This window comes from Lepidochelys kempii, chromosome 11 (genome assembly GCF_965140265.1).
Source record: "Lepidochelys kempii isolate rLepKem1 chromosome 11, rLepKem1.hap2, whole genome shotgun sequence".
NCBI lineage: Eukaryota > Metazoa > Chordata > Testudines > Cheloniidae > Lepidochelys > Lepidochelys kempii.
This window is the reverse complement of record NC_133266.1, coordinates 60,496,777-60,514,653: the sequence shown is the minus strand read 5'-3', so window position 1 is coordinate 60,514,653 and position 17,877 is coordinate 60,496,777. Positions and strand designations below refer to the sequence as shown.

At 37.9% G+C, this 17,877-nt stretch overlaps 1 protein-coding gene across 6 annotated transcripts in view; it reads right to left on the bottom strand.

The window, feature by feature from the left end:
- The window catches only part of NBEAL1 (neurobeachin like 1), a 126,781-nt gene that overhangs the window by 95,492 nt on the left and 13,412 nt on the right, over nt 1-17,877 (bottom strand). For all 6 annotated transcript variants that reach the window (XM_073306480.1, XM_073306478.1, XM_073306474.1 and 3 more), the window contains exons 3-6: nt 13,188-13,279; nt 6,534-6,695; nt 4,892-4,973; nt 3,821-3,948 (exon numbers count right to left, since the gene is read on the bottom strand). In XM_073306480.1, the coding sequence (XP_073162581.1) occupies nt 3,821-3,948; nt 4,892-4,973; nt 6,534-6,695; nt 13,188-13,279 (464 nt within the window). The remainder of the gene's footprint in view (nt 1-3,820; nt 3,949-4,891; nt 4,974-6,533; nt 6,696-13,187; nt 13,280-17,877) is intronic.

Sequence of the window (17,877 nt, the reverse complement as noted above, 5' to 3'; positions counted from 1 at the left end):
AGGTTGACCTCTAGAAATCCACAAGCTAGGAATATTTTGTTGAGGACATGAGAGTCCAACTCCCATTCGTCATTTGGAAAGAAATGTCTACTCAGGTCATCTGCCATGGTTTTCTGTATCTGTTAGGATATAGATATTCAGGCCTGTCTGTAAAGGTCTGTACTTTAAGAATTTAGGTGTATTCTTATCACTTGGCTAGTTAGAGGTATAAAAGAAAGAATCAAAATCACTGTCTGCCAGTGTAAGGTCCTTCTCTTACTGTGACAGTCTGAGGCCCTGTTCTTAGGCTAAGGCCTTTGGCTAAGCAGCAGAGGCAGCCATAAGCTAGGAAGTGAATAGTCACATCCTCACATTCCAAACTAGTCACATTGAAATAAGGTGCTATTGAGCTGTCAGGCACTTATCAGGACAGGATTGTATTCCTATCACCTCCAGAGAAAGGGAAGTGCCTAGAAAATGTAAAAGGAAACTTAGTTTGATAGCATCCTGTCTGGCAAGAACTCACTTATCAATAGCTGGGATGTGAAATCCTCACTTCTGTATTGTTTTGTCATTATAATCACTTTGCTATTGTTTGTCTGTATAATCTCTGTCTGGTTCTGTGATTGTTTCTGTCTGCTGTATAATTAATTTTGCTGGGTGTAATCTAATTATTGTGGTGGGATATAATTGGTTAGCTAATCATGTTACAATATGTTAGGATTGGTTAGTTAAATTTCAGTAGAATGATTGGTTAAGGTATAGCTAAGAATATTACTATATAAATTAGGGACAAACAGGAAGTAAGTTGGGATTCGAAAATAAGGAAAAAGGAACTTTATTTAAGCTTGCTGGAAGTTCACCTCAATAAACATCGAATTCTTTGCACCTTCGGACTTCAGGTATTGTTGCTCTCTGTTCATGCGAGAAGGACCAGGGAAGTGGGAGAGTGAAGGAATAAGCTTTCTAACAGTATCCATGGGAGGTAAGAAGCCAAGATGACTCTCCGCTTGGCTATGCTCCAGTTCCAAAGCTTTATCGCTTTGGTATAGAGTGAGGGGGAACGTGTTCTGCCCTGATGATTGATATACTACACACATGCTATGTTGTCTGGCATGATCTTTTTGGACTTGATTTTGAGTAAGGGAAGAAAGTGGCGGCAAGCATTTCTGACAACCCTTAATTCCAACAGGTTGATGTAGAGCTGTTCCTGTTGTGACCATTTGCCTTGGGCTCTGTATGGACCCAAATGGGCTCCCCATCCCAAAAAGGTAAGCATCCAATGTTAATAAGAATGTAGGGGGATTCCAGCTGAACAGGATTCCTGCATAAATTTTGGATGGATTCATCCACTAGGTGAGTAACTGTAGAACCTGACTGGATACAGATATATATGTTTGTTGGGTACAAAAACAGTACTGAGCCACCCCTGGAGATGTCAAAGATGCAACCTGGCATTTTGTGTCACAAAAACACAAGCTGCCATGTGTCCTACAGCTACAGACATGTCCTTGCTGGAACTTGAGGGCTGAGCTCTTTGAAGCAAGGAATCTGTTGAGTGGGAGATAAACTTTGCCGATTATCGAATCCAGAAGCACTCCTATAAAGACATTTTGTTGGGTAGAAGGTCAAGATCGATTTCTTGAGATTTATCTTCCTTCCTTCCTGAACCTGTTTGAACTGCTTGACCATACCTCATGATATGACCGACTCTTGAGAAGCCAGTCATTGAGGTAGAGAAGACAGTTATTCCTAGATGACAGAGGTATGTAGCTATGACTACAATGATTTTTGAGAATACAATGGGGGCAGATGAAAGGCCAAAGTGTAGTACCCAGTATGGGTAATGATTGCAATTGAAAGTGAAATGAAGAAATCTTTTGTGATAAGGATGAAGTACTATGTGGAAATAGACATTTTTGAGGTTGAGGGTCACAAACCAGTTGCCAAATTGCAGGAAGGGAATTATAACTGCTAGGGAAAACCATTCTGAATTTCAAATGTCCGACATGCTTATTCAATTGCCTGAGACGTACTATTGGCCTCCAACCCTCATTTTTCTTACTTATCAGAAAATATCTTGAATAGAACCCTTTTCCTCTGTATTGAAGTGGAACTGGCTCTATGGCTCCTAGACTCTGGAGCGATGAGATCTCCTGGGTCAGCAACTGCTCTGAGAGGTCCCTGAAAAGGGATGGGGAAAGGGGTTGAAACGGCAGGGTGGAGGTAAATTGGATAGTATAACCTGAAGTAATGGCCTCCAATACTCATTTGTCCAGTGTTATACCTTCCCATCTTTGATGAAATAGAGAGGCAGTGACCAAATTGAGAAAAGGGGGTTGTGTCGTGCAGCTGATAAAACCTAGTAATTGGGTGGTCTGGTCTCATGACCAAACCAGCAAAACTGGCGTTTGCATGATGGTAAAGGCTGAGATAAAGCAGTCAAGGTAGTTGCAGGCTTTTTCTTTGAAAACCTCAGCCTCTTAAGCCAGTGATTCCAGTGGCCTATGGAAGGTGGAAAATAGAGCAGGGCAGGATCTTTGTGCTGATTGAGACATGCTAAACTTCCTTTTGCAGGCATGTATATCCGTAACGACCTAAGTGTTGCCCTAGAGTAGGTTATGAAATGAGTCATCCACAGAATCTGCAAAAAGCTTCTGGCCATTGAAAGGTAAATTTTCCACAGTTGATTGATTCCAGTGAAGCTCGTCTCTTAGTACTAGTATTCTTTCATACTAAGCCCTTTTCTGCTGAGGTATGGGACTTAATTGGAGTCTTAACATGCTTCATGGTTCTTGAAGTACTCAGAGCCTCACTAGAACTCCTCTCAGGGCCTGAGGTCTCCGTTGACTGGATCTTATTTGATAAGGAGCTCTCTATTGTTTTCCTCCACTTATCTCCTTCCTTTCCCCATATTTTGGGCAGCTGTATTAGGGAAATTTTGTTATCCCTTGGAAAAACTGATGGATTCATAAGGCACCATTTTCTGGGAAACCAGGAAAGCCACTATAAGAAATTATTACTAGTAAATTTTCAGATGAAAATTGGGCACATATTTGATTCAGCTATGGAGGTCATAGTGCAACAGCTTCCAACTAAATGCAGAGCCTTTTTAAATTTTGTTTTGATACTGTGGTAATGAATACCACAATAATGCTAACAAAACAACATCTGTTTTGTAAACAATAATTTGTATACTTGAAATGTTTAATAAATGTTTTAAAAGCAAGCAGGAATATGTAAAGATTTGTAACAGATTAATTATTTCCTCTCAATCTCTATTTTTAGTACTAAAATAAAGGAACAGGTAGCATCTCTAGCAAAATCATACACTATTTCAGGTGATTAGGACCCAGCATAAAGCATACATTGCTAATCTGCTTCTAAACATGTACCTCAGGAAGTCTTCAGCTGGGACCCTGGCTATCTATTCTCTCCAGAACTTTCAAATAACAAAACTGGGTTTTTTTTTGATGGAATTGGATAGATTAGTACTCCAATACTCCTAGTGGCAGTGTAGTACAGAACCCTAATAATTATCAATCTGTTTCATAGTATTGATTTTTGTGCAAAGAGATACTTTCTTGATTCCTTCATTCATGTTTTCAATACAGAACATATCTTTGGGGAAGCTTATTGATATCATATCTAGTCCTCAGTGCTACCAATACCAGTAACTGCTAAAATGCAAGAGCACAAGTGTATCAGTGTAATTATGTCTCATTTCAGCTTGGTGGGGGGTGACCATGGTTGTGTTGAAACCATTAAATAGAACTATAGTAATATTTTAAAGAAACCATCCTCACAGTATTAGAATTTACCATATGAGGTAACTACATACCCTGCAATTTGCTGCCTCCAATTTCGATATGGATCATAGAGACTTTCACAAAAAGCCAATGCATGTCTTACAAACTCTTCTACAGGCGACTGATCTGCCACTTCTTTCTCTTTTGTTTTACTTTTTAACTGAGAGAAAAGAAACAATTATGATCAGAATGCTTCTAGGAACGCAAATTTTGTGAACAAAGAAGTCCACCGATGGAGTTAAGGCTGGGATTCTCCAGAGACCTTAAGGGTGTTGGGCATCCGATTCTCACTGACTTTCAATGGCATATTTGAACCTGTCTCACTTAGGCTCCTTTGAAAATCCCAGTCCGAGCTTCAATTCCTTCTGCTTTATTGAGATATGCAATATACAGTGCACTAAAAATAATCATCAACTCAAAAGGTTCTACTATCTCCATGATATACGTGCATAACATTCACTGACGCTAATGACAATTTCACATGTACACTGTGGGGAACAGACCTCCACAATTTTAAATATTCCCTACCCAAATACTTCCTAAGTAGGGCTGACATTTCAACATAAACTGAAGTATTGAAATCACCTCCTAACTAAAGAAACCAATTCTTCTAAAATAATTCTTTTAACTTCAATTGCTTAGAACACATTTTAAAACTGTTCTTTTAAGACTTTTCAGATGCTTGTAAATAAGCCGTGAAAAAAATGCATTATTGATCAAGAACAGGGATCGCTACATATAAACATGCAATGATTGAGCCTTCTCTTCAGCCTTTTTATTAAATTCTACACTCATCCAACTTAGAATAAATTCTGAATACTTGGCTCTTCTAGACTACTCTCAACTAAAGATTGTAAAGCCCTTTTGTATATATAAATAAAAAGCCTCAAATCATTGCAATAAGGTGGGTAGGTATTATTGTTCTGATTTTAAAGATGGAAAACTGAGGTACAGAAAGAATGTGTGACCTGCCTAAAGTCACACAAGAAGTTTGTGGCAGAGTTAGGAAGAAAATCCAGACCCCCTAGCTCCCAAACTTGAGCCCTCAATCCTCTTTCTGTATTTCTAGCAGCAATGTATATGAGAGTTGTAATTCCACGTACCTGCTGAATGTAGAGTGTAGTCATGGTGATGATATGGTTAATGTAGGAGCAAGTCCCAATCTCTTCCACATTAGCCAGATTTCTGTAGGAGCAACATGAGCCACAGTTGTTTGTATATTGTAATATTATTTGAACAGGCCTCTGAAGCTTTTTTTTTTAAGCATCAATATAAAATACACAAGTGTCAATATTTTTAAAATATTGAGAAAAATAATATACTGTAATGTTTATTCATCACACATTAATATACTATACATATTTGTCTTCCATCTAGAAGAAAATTAGAGGACAGTCAGAGCTCCAGCCATGTCTGTATTATCTGGAATCTCAGATTTCAGAAGTTAAATTGATTCACAGAGCATTCTAAATAAACAAAGAACTCAGAAATGGAATCTGATACCGAAGACAACAATTATTCCTCTGACATCACGAAGAAAACTGGTGACTTAGCCACAAATGGTTTCTAAACTCCGAGTGAGTTTTCCACAGGCCTATTACCAGTTTTAATTACAAAAAAGATAAGCATCTGAGTGTATATTCTTAGAAAACTAAACAAATCATAAAAGGCAAAAGAAAACCACTCCTGCTTGCATATTGTAGGTGTTACCAATATATTTCTCAACCCTTGAGGCATGTGAACTAAAATAAAGAACTCAGCGACAAACAAGGATATTTTTTCCAATGACTAACTAAAATTGACAAAGCACAGAAATCTGAAGCTACAGCTACTACTGTTTCCTTAACTTATCCTTAGAATTTTAACACAATTTGGGCACAACTGTCTCTTGCCATACAGTGCTTTTTCATTGTTCTGGCAGGGTGAAAGGACCACAGGGTCGGAAATGGCTCCTGAGGAATGCCCCCAGGAAAAGGAGATTTCTCTGGCCAGAGTAGGGCTGCGTCCTTTCTAGACCCCATCCTGGGGACATATTGGAGGTGACTGAGGAGTGGACATGGCCAGTGAGAGAGCTTTGCTCATTTTGTAGATATTCCTCAGGGAACAGTCACAGAGTGTAAATCAGAGCAGCTCTGTCTCAACAGACATTGTTAGAGATAAAACTGTTGTATTCTAAATTATGTTAATGAACAATTTAAAATTTGGAAGGAATGGACATTTTTAGACCTCTACTTATATGGTTGTTTGGTATATGGTTAAGCAATATCACAAAAAATAAGATCGAAGTTTCAGAAGATGCCAGTAATATAAAATAAAATATTTCCCTAAACTATTTAAGGGAAATGTAAATATGTTAAGAATGTGAATCAACTTTCCCTGGACAGTTCCCTTGGAAATTATTTCATGGCCAAAAACATATTAGTAATCTGCTTTAAAAAAAAAATCTTGTTTCTGTTATGTAACATAAATTTGCAAGTTCATATACACAGTTTAATTACAAATAATATGCTGTCATTTTCTCCATTCAATCCCTTTCTTATTGTGGCCTTCTTTATCCATATTACTGTTGGTTTTTTGTTTCATTATACCATGTATGTTGACTGCAATATGGAGAGTCTCTGTCTCTACTGGGCAATGTTTGGTCACACTGTATGCGTATCAAAAATCTCTATCTATATCATTTTAAGTGAATCAAGATTTCCCAGACAATACACTGGTGAAAGCAGCAGCCAACCAAATAAATACCTGCAAAGTATAATAAAGAATTTGACAAGCAGAAGTGAGAGGGCTTGTTGCCCCTCTTCTAGTCCATCTGATATTTTTTGGACACATTGTAGCAGCTGAAGCCTCAGGACCTGCAGAATATTATCAGGAAGTAGTGATATTCCAGGAGGTACATCATCCACCCTTTAAAAAAAAAATACACAAAATAATTAACATATGCAAATTAATTTTTTTTATTAGTACTTCTTGTGTATCTGTGTGCATTGTTTCAAGCCACTATAATACACATGTTCCTAAACTGGGGCTATTGGTGGTTCACAAACATTTGCTGGCGATCCACAAAAACACCACCTCGTCACATTGTGCCAGCTCTTCCTCCTTGTTCTCAGCTGTTAAATTGTATTGAAAGGCAGCTAAAAATACATTAAATGGTTTTCTTAATGTTACTTTTCCATGTAAGTAACTGCTGTAAGAAAAACTAGGGGGAAGTGGTCTGTAGAATCCCAAATCAAGGAGAAGGTGGTCCAAAATATATTTTCTACATTAAGGTATGGGCTACCCTATTAAATTTTTTTTACAATCACTGGTATCCACCAAAAGTAACCAAATACATACAATATTAACTACAACTAGCCACTGAGGCCCATTTACTAAATATCCACAGTGAAATTCTTCAGTATCCTAATTATACAAGACACACAAATAAGAAATTTAATGGTAATATTACATGTGAGAAAACTGGAAAATAAGGGGTCTGGCAGACAGAAATCCCCAGCAATCCATCTGATTCCTGGCACTTGGCTGGTGCATTAATAATTGCTGCCTTATCATTACTAGTTTCTGGAGATCAAACCAGGAAATAGATTTGTTCCTCTACTTATTTTTAAAAAGCAAAGAAACAGAAAGCACAGCACTGTTATGTTGGCACAATCAACGTATCAGAGTCCTGCCATGCCCAGACTTTACCCTAGGGAACCATTATGCATTCTCACCAGTTGATCGCCCTATGTTCAAAAGATTTGTGTAAAATATCAGAGAGGCTCAGAAGAAGAAAATTATAGACAAAAACAGCAGCAAGGCCAGAACACACAATACTGCTATATAGATTATTCTGGTTCAATAACATTCTGGAAATGCTCAGATGGGTTGGAGCAGCAACCTTTACTATAGACTCCTTCTGTCATTATTTCACTTGCAGAGAGTGCAGTTTTCAGTCCAAGAGCTGTTCATTCACTCTTTCAGCTGATGAAGAGATGCTCTGTGGTATCAGCTGTCTGACCTAGGGAGGATTCTTCAGGGAAACATATGGTAAATGGTTATGGGGAAAATGAAGAGCTGGGCAACAACTAGAGGACCCAGCCTGCAACAGCCTTTAGTTAGAACCAGATATGGTAAGCGAGAGAAATCAACTGCCAAAATCAGGTCGAACTCCAAAAGTGGAACTTTATTCGGGGAGCCACACAACTACTCAGATGATACCTACCAATATTTAAAAGCAAAATATAGCACTATTTGGGGCAAAAATAAGAATATTAGTGCCATCGAGCTGAACTCAAAGTACTCATATACAGTACAGCTGTGCACACTCTCCTGATCCTTTAGAACGCTGTACAAGTGCTGTCTGAAGTAGACATACAGAGACAGAGCAATTACTACCTTCCACACAACCTCCACAAAAGAAATGCATCTTTCTGTGAAGGCAGCCTTCTCTTTCTAGATACTAGTGTATATGCCCACATTTTGCATAAGCCAATGTACACAAAATCCTTTACAGGCCACGAATTTCTCCATTGATCATTTCAATTAAACTTCAGCCACGAGGCTAGACAAGTAGCTTTCCAAAAAGGCCAACTGTAGTTTCTCAGTAAGAGGTTTAAATGCTGCAAAGTAAAGTAAGCAGCAACTCCCTCATTGCCATACACCCCTGAAGACAGGCTGACTGATGAGACAAGAGGGAAAAAAAGCCTCAGGGAGCAAGAAGTTATTACCAATTCAACATTTTCTGCGCCACTGGGGAAAAAAAATTATAACAAGAGATCGTGTGCAGAGTAAAAAATGCACATTTTTGTAGAGCTGCTCTGACTGAAAATATAATACACGTTTATTTGAAACAAGCAAGATTTCTTATCTCTCATGGAGTAAGATTTTAGCATATCACAGCAGCAAATCAGTGGAGGGTACATAAAGCACAGTATCAGCTTTTCCCAGTATAGTTAGCGGTGTAAACAAGACTATTTCAAAGAGGAATTGGAAAATCTTTTGAAAATCTGGTATTAACTGAAGTTTGTATATCTTTTTTCTTTTAAAGACATGGGCCAGAAGTTCATCCACAAGCCAAGATAAAATTCTAACATGTGTACTGATTCACTAGCCATCTCATTTCCTTCTTCAGAAATGTATATCTGAGCATAAGCCAGACCTGTTGAGGAAATCATAGTTAACACCAAGGGACTGCAACACAGGGCCAGGCCCGAGAGTAGGAGTATGCTCTATATTGCAGACTTAGCCTGGGGTCTGACTCAGGTTTGAGCCCAAGCACCCCTTCTGTCCACACACAAATCTCTCTGACTCAGGTCAATGAGCACTCTGGACTCAGTTCTAGGACCCTGCTACGAGTGTTGGTCAGAACCTGCATCTGACGAAGTGGGTATTCACCCACGAAAGCTTATGCTCCAATGCGTCTGTTAGTCTATAAGGTGCCACAGGACTCTTTGCCGCTTTTACAGATCTAGACTAACACCGCTACCCCTCTTCTGATACTTGATTTCCCTTGTAATTCAGGTCCAAGCCCTGTCATTTTGCAATATGGACACAGCTGAAACCGCAGATCTGAATCAGAAGATCTGCATAGCGCAGTACGATGCATTAGCATGGCTGAGAGACTTGGGTCCAGCAACTGTAAACCCAGGTTTATAATGCTGTGTGGACACTCAAGCGCTGATTTGGAAACACTGAGTCCGGAAGCCTGGATCCCACAGACATGGGTTTACAATGCGGTGCAGATATACAATAGGAGAATCACTTGGAGACATGTGATGGCAGAGACAAGAAGGAGGCTACACTGGAAGAGATTAGGAGAGGTCAGAGGTGCAATTCATTGGTAACTGTGAACTGCTGTCTTTAATGTCAGACTATCAGCAAATCATCAAAACCTGGAAGTGAAAGAAATCTGATGGATCCATGGACCTAATGTAGTTCTCTCATTAATTATTTTCCCAATCTTTGCATTAGCATGGGTAAACAGCTTTAATCCGCCACACTAATTGGAGACTGGTTTGACTCCATTCACACAAATGCTGCAGTTTAAACACATAGATTAGCATTTTTACAAAAGGAAGCCCACACTTAAAAATATAAAAGCTGCAGAAAATCTGACTTCACTTTTTAGCCATAAACTCCTGATAAATGTGCTATTTGTGTCTTTCATGTGTCCTAAGTCATTTTTATGTGGGTTTGAACCATAAAGTATATAAAAATATGTTTGATTTGTTTTTCAACAACTTCCTTTAACCTTCTTTGTTGTAAATTTAACAGCATGTAAGCCAAAAACAAAAGGAAAACTGATAACATTCAAATTGCCCTAGCAGTTATTAGTTATTAAACATAACTTCTTCCCCATTCAGCAAGGAAAATAACCTCTAACCAGCTGGTAAGACTTTACCCTTTCAATTGTAAATATAGTAACGTACAATAGATGCTTTGAGAAATGCAAAATAGTGGAGTGACAATCTCTCATGTTCAATATGCATAGATGTCAACAAATCTATTACACTGAGAAGAACACACCTTCCCAATGGAAGTGTTATAACCCCCACTGCTTGAATCTAAACTAGATAAAAAGAAAATGAGTACTTGTGGCACCTTAGAGACTAACCAATTTATTTGAGCATAAGCTTTCGTGAGCTACAGCTCACTTCATCGGATGCATCTAAACTAGATAAAATACTATCAAAAACTATAGGGAGCAATCGTGCTGAGGCATGGGGCTGCAAAAGAAGACCAACTCTACAACCCATAGTTCTTTCTCTGGTCTATAATAATACCTTACCATATATGTTTTATCCACACTTCCAGAACAAACAAATTAATTCAGAGTTTTTTGAGATATGTATTACACAAAATGGGATTTTTCAGGTTCTCAAACTTGGCATACAAGATTTAAAAGGAAATATATTTTTATGTGCAGAAAAAGATGTTCTTATAATCAGACCCACTTGTGATATTACCCATCCAGATAAAAATCTCAGTAGCGCCAACTCAGTCCTTCATGCCTCAGGGGCAAGTAAATTAGAGTTCCATTAAGTCAGTTGTGTTTTGGTCTTTTGGCTGATAAAATTGAAGTCCCATGTTCCCTTCATGGACATAAATCCCATGGCATTTTTCTTGAAAATAGGGTGCCTTAGTTTGTTCAAAATTTCCTCTCCCTGCCCTGTTCTGCAACACTCGTTCCCAGCTGCCTTTCACTCAGAAATGTCTATCAAGTGCTGCATGCATATGCAGTAGCTGTAAAGCATTTTGAGATCCTATCAGATGAAAGTACACATAGTGTCTTTCCCTCCCTCAACAATTCCTCATTTCAGCTTGCAGAACACAACCACTTCCAGGATCGAAGGGAGAATTAGCTTTTTATTAAAATGTACAAAGGGGAAGCAACTCTAGGACACACATTAGAGATTAGCTTTGGTACAAGAGAATGTCATGGTGTAATGTGCAGATTATAAAGTGATATCTCCATATTTATTTTGAACTATTTGTTTGATTCTTTTGTATTTCTTCTCTTTGAAATACTGCACCAAACAGGTTTCAGAGTAGCAGCCATGTTAGTCTGTATCCGCAAAAAGAAAAGGAGTACTTGTGGCACCTTAGAGACTAATACATTTATTTGAGCATAAGCTTTCGTGAGCTACAGCTCACTGCATCCGATGAAGTGAGCTGTAGCTCACGAAAGTTTATGCTCAAATAAATGTGTTAGTCTCTAAGGTGCCACAAGTACTCCTTTTCTTTTTGCACCATTAAAGTTACAACATTTTATAATGTATGACAAAATAAATCCAGAAGGATGTCACTAAGTGTGATTATATCTAAGCGCAAACAGGGACAGAAACAGCGATTTATTGTTAAAATGAACATAAACTGTCTCATAGTAGGATATTTATTTCTGGCCATCAAAACACAATAGTCACCTGCCCTCTCCCTTATTTTGCCTAGACATTTTCTTTCTACATCTGTTACAAAATGAGTCCAATCCTATACAATCCTACTCTTTTAGGTCACAACACTAATCCTGTCATTAATCACAGCAAAATACCAGATTTTATATTGAGCTCTTGAAACTATCACTCTGCACACTATCATTGTTTTGCACAGTTTATCCATATGTTTATGTTTTTTCCTTTTAATCTTCTGCCATGTGGCTACTGAAAAAATAAAAACAATTATGTAGTTCATGCACACTTCCAAACATTTCTAATTTAGTCCAGTTATTCCACTGTTAACATTTCTCATACTAAACTATATGTTATAGAATGACAATTTAGAAGTTATACACTTTCTAGGCAAAAAATACAACCTTATGGGGACACATCTTTGCCACACCAAAGCTAAACTGACAGACTATGCAGTACAAAACAGAACATTTTTAGTTTTTGTTATAAATTGGATATAATCAATTCTATATGAATATATTATATTCACTGAGAAAAGTATTATTACACATAGCTAAGAAAAAGTACACTTTTAATCTGCTAGGACCCAATTTCAGGGTTCAATGTTTCCTTGCAACAATTGTGGACATTGCTAATACTTAAATAAAACCTGATCCAACATTGATTGTAATGGATTTGGGACCAGAACCATAGTACAGGGAGCTTCATTCTCTGCATTAATCACTAGCACCTAAGACAGTGTAATATCAGCTATAGCACTATGGCCAACTCTCATGATTCCCACCCCGAGTATCACAGTATTTGGTTTTTCTTAAAAGCCCTAGTTCCTAAAACTTTCAAAAAAAAAAAAAATTCTAGCCCTCATGGCTGTGAAGAAAAGTTTGAGAACATGAGCCCTGAAGGCTCAAAAACCAGAAGGCATAAAAGAAACAAACATTTGTTATATTTTAAAATCTCATGATTTTTCAATGCTTCGGGCTAGTAACACTGCTGTTGCAGGACAACGTACAAAAGCCTGAACCAAGGTCTCAGCATACAAGTAAAGAAGCAGCTTATTTTTACATATTTTCAACTATATTAGACAAATTTAGAATTTTAGCTCATGCTTAATATTAAAATAATCCCAGAGATTAAATTGCAAAATTATATCTACTATCCAGATCTTTCCCTTATATATTCTTTTAAGCCATCAAAATATTATTTCACACACCAGGTTTTCTGCAGAGTACTTATTTCAACAACATACAAAGAGCTGTAATAAGTAAATTTCTGCTAACAAAAACAAATTTATGTTGATGCCATTTCCTAGTTTGATGCAAATACTGTTTACCTAGTTTTATCATTAGCAACCCAAATTTGACCTTTACAGAACGGGACTGGGAGTGCCAGTCAAGAAATACTGGCGTGGAACAAACAATTTTATTATATATATTTTAAACAGGATTTGGAGCCCAGACAGGTTCTCTCCAGATATCAAACACAAGATGAGCAGATCTGTATTTCTACATACCTAGTAGGAAGCTTCTCGAAGTCCACATCCAGAAACTGTTCATAGCTAGAAACAAAACTGTCCAGCCAAAGCTGCAAATAATCTGGGTCTTTCTGTAAAGTGAAAGGAACACATTAAGAAAAATTGTTCTGTAGGTCATCAGTAAACATAACTGTATGAGAAACGGTATTGTTCACAATAAAGAAAACATTTAAAAATATTACTTAAAAAAAGTAATGGGGAAAATTAAATTTGATGGGGAAAATTAAATTTTAGTCCCAAACCAAGAGACTTTCATTAGAAATTCTCAACCAAGTTGAGCTCTTTCCAATTGGTTACATGTCCATTTTAGTACTTCTCTGCTTCCTGGTATCAAACAAAATATTTTAGACAATCTACAACAAGCCTCAAATACTCACCAGTGGTTGTCAGCTTCCTAAAAGATGCTAATTTTTTTTAAATCAACATATCCTTACTAAAGAGATTTAGATAAAATGCTCTGTATTTTGCACTAGAGTTAATTAGGATGACACTAGATTCTTGTTTTAAGGAATGTAACTTTTTTTTGCCCCATATCCCACTTCCTGTATCGACTCAATTTGTCCTGTATTCCAGCAATAACTATGCAAAGAATCGTATATGGAATAAAAAAAATGTATAACATGTGCACTGTATATAACTTCATACCATGACCACTACATTGGGGAGTGATCTCTATTAAAAATATACTTTTCCATATTTTTCAAAGTGGTACTTCATCTCCAGGTAATAAGGGGGTCAACCTGAACAGGAATTATTTTTTGTTCCTCATATTATGATAGCACAGCAAAAGACAACTCTCAGAATTGTGCTGGGTGCTGTATAAATACTAAAATCATCCCTGCTGCGAAGACCTCATAATCTAAATAGACAAGACAGAGGGTGAGGGGAAAGACCAAGTGATCATAGAACGACTGGTTGACACGTTAGTAAATTAGTTTCAGTGTCTTATGGACAAAAAGTTTGTTGTGTAAAGGCATTAAAGACTCATTGGTAGCCTATTCTAAAGTAAAGTAAAAAACAACAAAAAACAAAAAACACACTATATACCAATACTGAATGGTGACTCACTCCCAGAAAAACAGGAGCCTTTGGCTAGTTTGTTTGTCTTTTAAAAAGATTCATTCATGTGCAATTTACAAATTAGTCACTACCTGCACACCAGTATGGAAAGAAGTAGACCTGGGACTAGCAGAGAAACAAAAACTTGTTCGTCTCGTTAGAGCATATTAGTTACATTCACTCTCTCTTGACTAGAGGCCAAATTCCATTCTCAGGGCACCACTAAGGGCAGTTTTAAGGGTTGCTGGCATTTCAGTGGGCGATGTCACTAAAGCTCCACCCCCCACCCCACCCCCAATACATTCCTATCTTCCTCTACATTCCTCCCTTACACTGCAGGGTTCAAAGTGAGTAGTTTGCAGAGGGAAAGAGGGAGGTAACCTTGGCAGAAACGTTGGAAGTAGCGTCCCCTGGGAAAGTTTGTCAGAATCTCTGTCATTTGGTGAACACTCATTTCAAAGGGCAAAAAGTTTGATTTTTCAAAAGTAAACTGATGAACCAGAGATAAGCCTTCCCTGGCAGGGATGCTTTCGCAATATCTAAACATACACATAGTGTAAATTCAAACATTCACATATTATTTATCATAAAATTTTGGCATTCAACTTATTTTTGTTCTGCCTTTTTTGCTTTTCCCATACTCTATTCCATTTTTGCGACAGCTGCACTTCTCTGAGACAACGCAGATCAAAAAGCTCAGGAAAAGCATGTAAAGTGGGAGACAAAACATTCTTAGTCAATGGGATACAGCTATGGAATAATCTACCAGAGGCGATCGGGCAAATCCAGTATGACCATCTGTAGGAAAGGCTGCAAAGGCTTCCTTGTTGAGAAAGCCTTTCTCCATAAGTAACACTTGTAGTATGGACACCTCTTTCTAATCCCAAACCCCTACCAGATGGGTGACACCTCCTAAAACAGGCAGGCACATAAACTGTTAATCATTTTCAAGATACTCTGTTTTATAGAGAAAATGTATTTATTCAGAACAAAAGCTGGTCACTTTGAAGGCTGGCTGGTCACTAGTTAACCCTGTCACTGCCCCGGGAGAGAATAGGATGGAAGGTCCTGAACTAAACTCAGACGTGCTAAAATGACCACAGTGAATTGCAGAAGGAATTCCAGCCTAAATCCCTGGGTCTGGAGGGAGAGAAACACAGGCTTCCACTCTGAAACAGGTGATGACTAGGGGCCTGAGACCTGAATGGAGTGCCCTGAAGGAGGCCACAATTTGATTTAAGGTGCAGTGCTATGATATATAGACAGATCTTTCCCTCCTCCCCAGTGCCTGTTCTTCTCTCTTTCCTTCCCTCTCCTTCTGCTTTCTCCTTGCATTGCATTTTGTTCTTCCTTCCCATTTAAGCTTTTCCAATCTCTTTGGCTCTTCTTATCCCCCTTCTCCCTCCCTCCCTCCCAATCTCACTTTCTCTTTTCTAGCTAAACACTCTCAGGCACTGTTCCCTATAAGCTGTGCACGTGCACACAGATCCTAAACCCCGCACACACGGAAACACACCGCATGCACAAAAATTTGTGCAGAAGAAATTTTCTGCACACACAGCCTGTTTTTATGTATTTTTAATTGAATTCCAATTTCCATCCAAAAGCAGCTTGACACAAATGAGTAAAAAAAAAAAATCTATTAAATAAGAAATGCCTCATTAAGAAAAGGAGTACTTGTGGCACCTTAGCGACTAACCAATTTATTTGAGCATAAGCTTTCGTGAGCTACAGCTCACTTCATCGGATGCATACTGTGGAAAGCGTAGAAGATCTTTTTATATACACACAAAGCATGAAAAAATACCTCCTCCCACCCCACTCTCCTGCTGGTAATAGCTTATCTAAAGTGATCACTCTCCTTACAATGTGTATGATAATCAAGTTGGGCCATTTCCAGCACAAATCCAGGTTTTCTCCATTTTCTAACATGATAGTAAAAATTAAGAACCTGAATAAACGTAAATTAAGCTATACAATTGCTTGGATACATGTATATAAACATAGTGTATCTTCCTGATTAGCAAAAACTACCAAACAGTGTAAATCCATATTTCTTTGCAAAGCTACATCTTTTAAATGGATATACTAACCAATGAGAATGAACCTCTCTTTAGAAAAATAAATAAAAATTACAAATGCAAAACAAAATTAAAATCAATTTTTAAATCAAGGTTTCAAACCTGCTTTCTGATTAAAATTATGATTAAAATTGATGATTTAAATCAATCCATTGTGGTATCCATCTCTCCTAGATGGGACCAGGGCAGCCAGCTGTTGGCTTGAGAAGTTGAATACACAGACAACCAAAAGTAAATGGTGGACAGGAATTCAGAAAGAAAATCCAAAAAGAAGTGTCTAAAAATAGCATAAAATGTTTTTTAAATGTTGCTGGCTTCAGATTAAACTATTATTAAAATATCAGATTTACTTTTCTTGATATGGTTTCAAAATTTTTAAATATAGAAGCTGTAGTCATTTATTCTCTAATAACCCTACAGCAAATCATTTTCAGCAAACACGTGGATTGACAGTCACAGGCATGTAAAGACTTCAACAAACAGAAAAGAGGGAAAAAGGGAGCCATTATTTCAGTAATTACTAGAGTATCATCTTGGTTAGGAGGGACAGAGTGATACTTTACAAATGGAAATCCATATGTTTATAGCTATGAATGTGTTCTTTAATTTGCTTAGCCTATAACTACAATAATGCTCACTGCTAGCACAGAAACTGGATCTATTTACTTTCCTACTGAAGGCACTGCTGTTTTGCTTGGAATCAATAAGCTCTTTTTGAAACGTAAAGTCAAATTACCGAAGTGATATTACACCGGACCCTCGCTATAACGCGCCTCTATATAATGCGAATTCAGATATAACACGGTCACGGCCATCGATCCCAAATTTAAGTACAGTACAATTTTTTGAGTACAGACGCAATAAATAGACCACTGAGCGCTCTCCTGTCGATTCTAGTATGCCCCCAGAACAAGGAACGCAAGCGCAGTCGACGGGAGAGCATCAACTATTCACGTAACTGAAGTTGCATACCTTAGATCGACCCAGCACAGAAGCGTAAACAAGCCCTAAGACGATTGCTGTAGGCCTAGAACACCATACAAATGTAATGTAATAAAAATTTACAGGTACAGTACCGTATTTATCTTTAGAAAGATGTCAGAAATGTTGGGCAAAAGGAAGGCTTACTCGGTGCAGGAGAAATTGGACGTTATCGAATTACCTAGAAATGGCGAAACTCAGGCAAAGATTAGCCGCGATATTGGCATTAACAAGTCCACCTTTCGTGGATGGCTAAAGAATGCTGACAAGCTCGGAACTTACATTCATAACCTGGATGAAGAGCATGGCCTTCAAAGAAAACGAGCACGTTTAACGAATGATGCCGACCTTGATTCTGCGGTGTACACGAGGTTTGTGCAAGAACAGCAGAAATGCATTCCAATCTCTAGTCTGCTTATAGCCATGCAAGCGGAAAAATCTGACCGGGAACTTCATGGCGAATTCAGAAATTTTAAGGCAGGTTAGCTATGGTGATTTCAGAAAAGACATGGAATCTCTCAGATTGCGGTTTTGGGAGAAAAACGCAG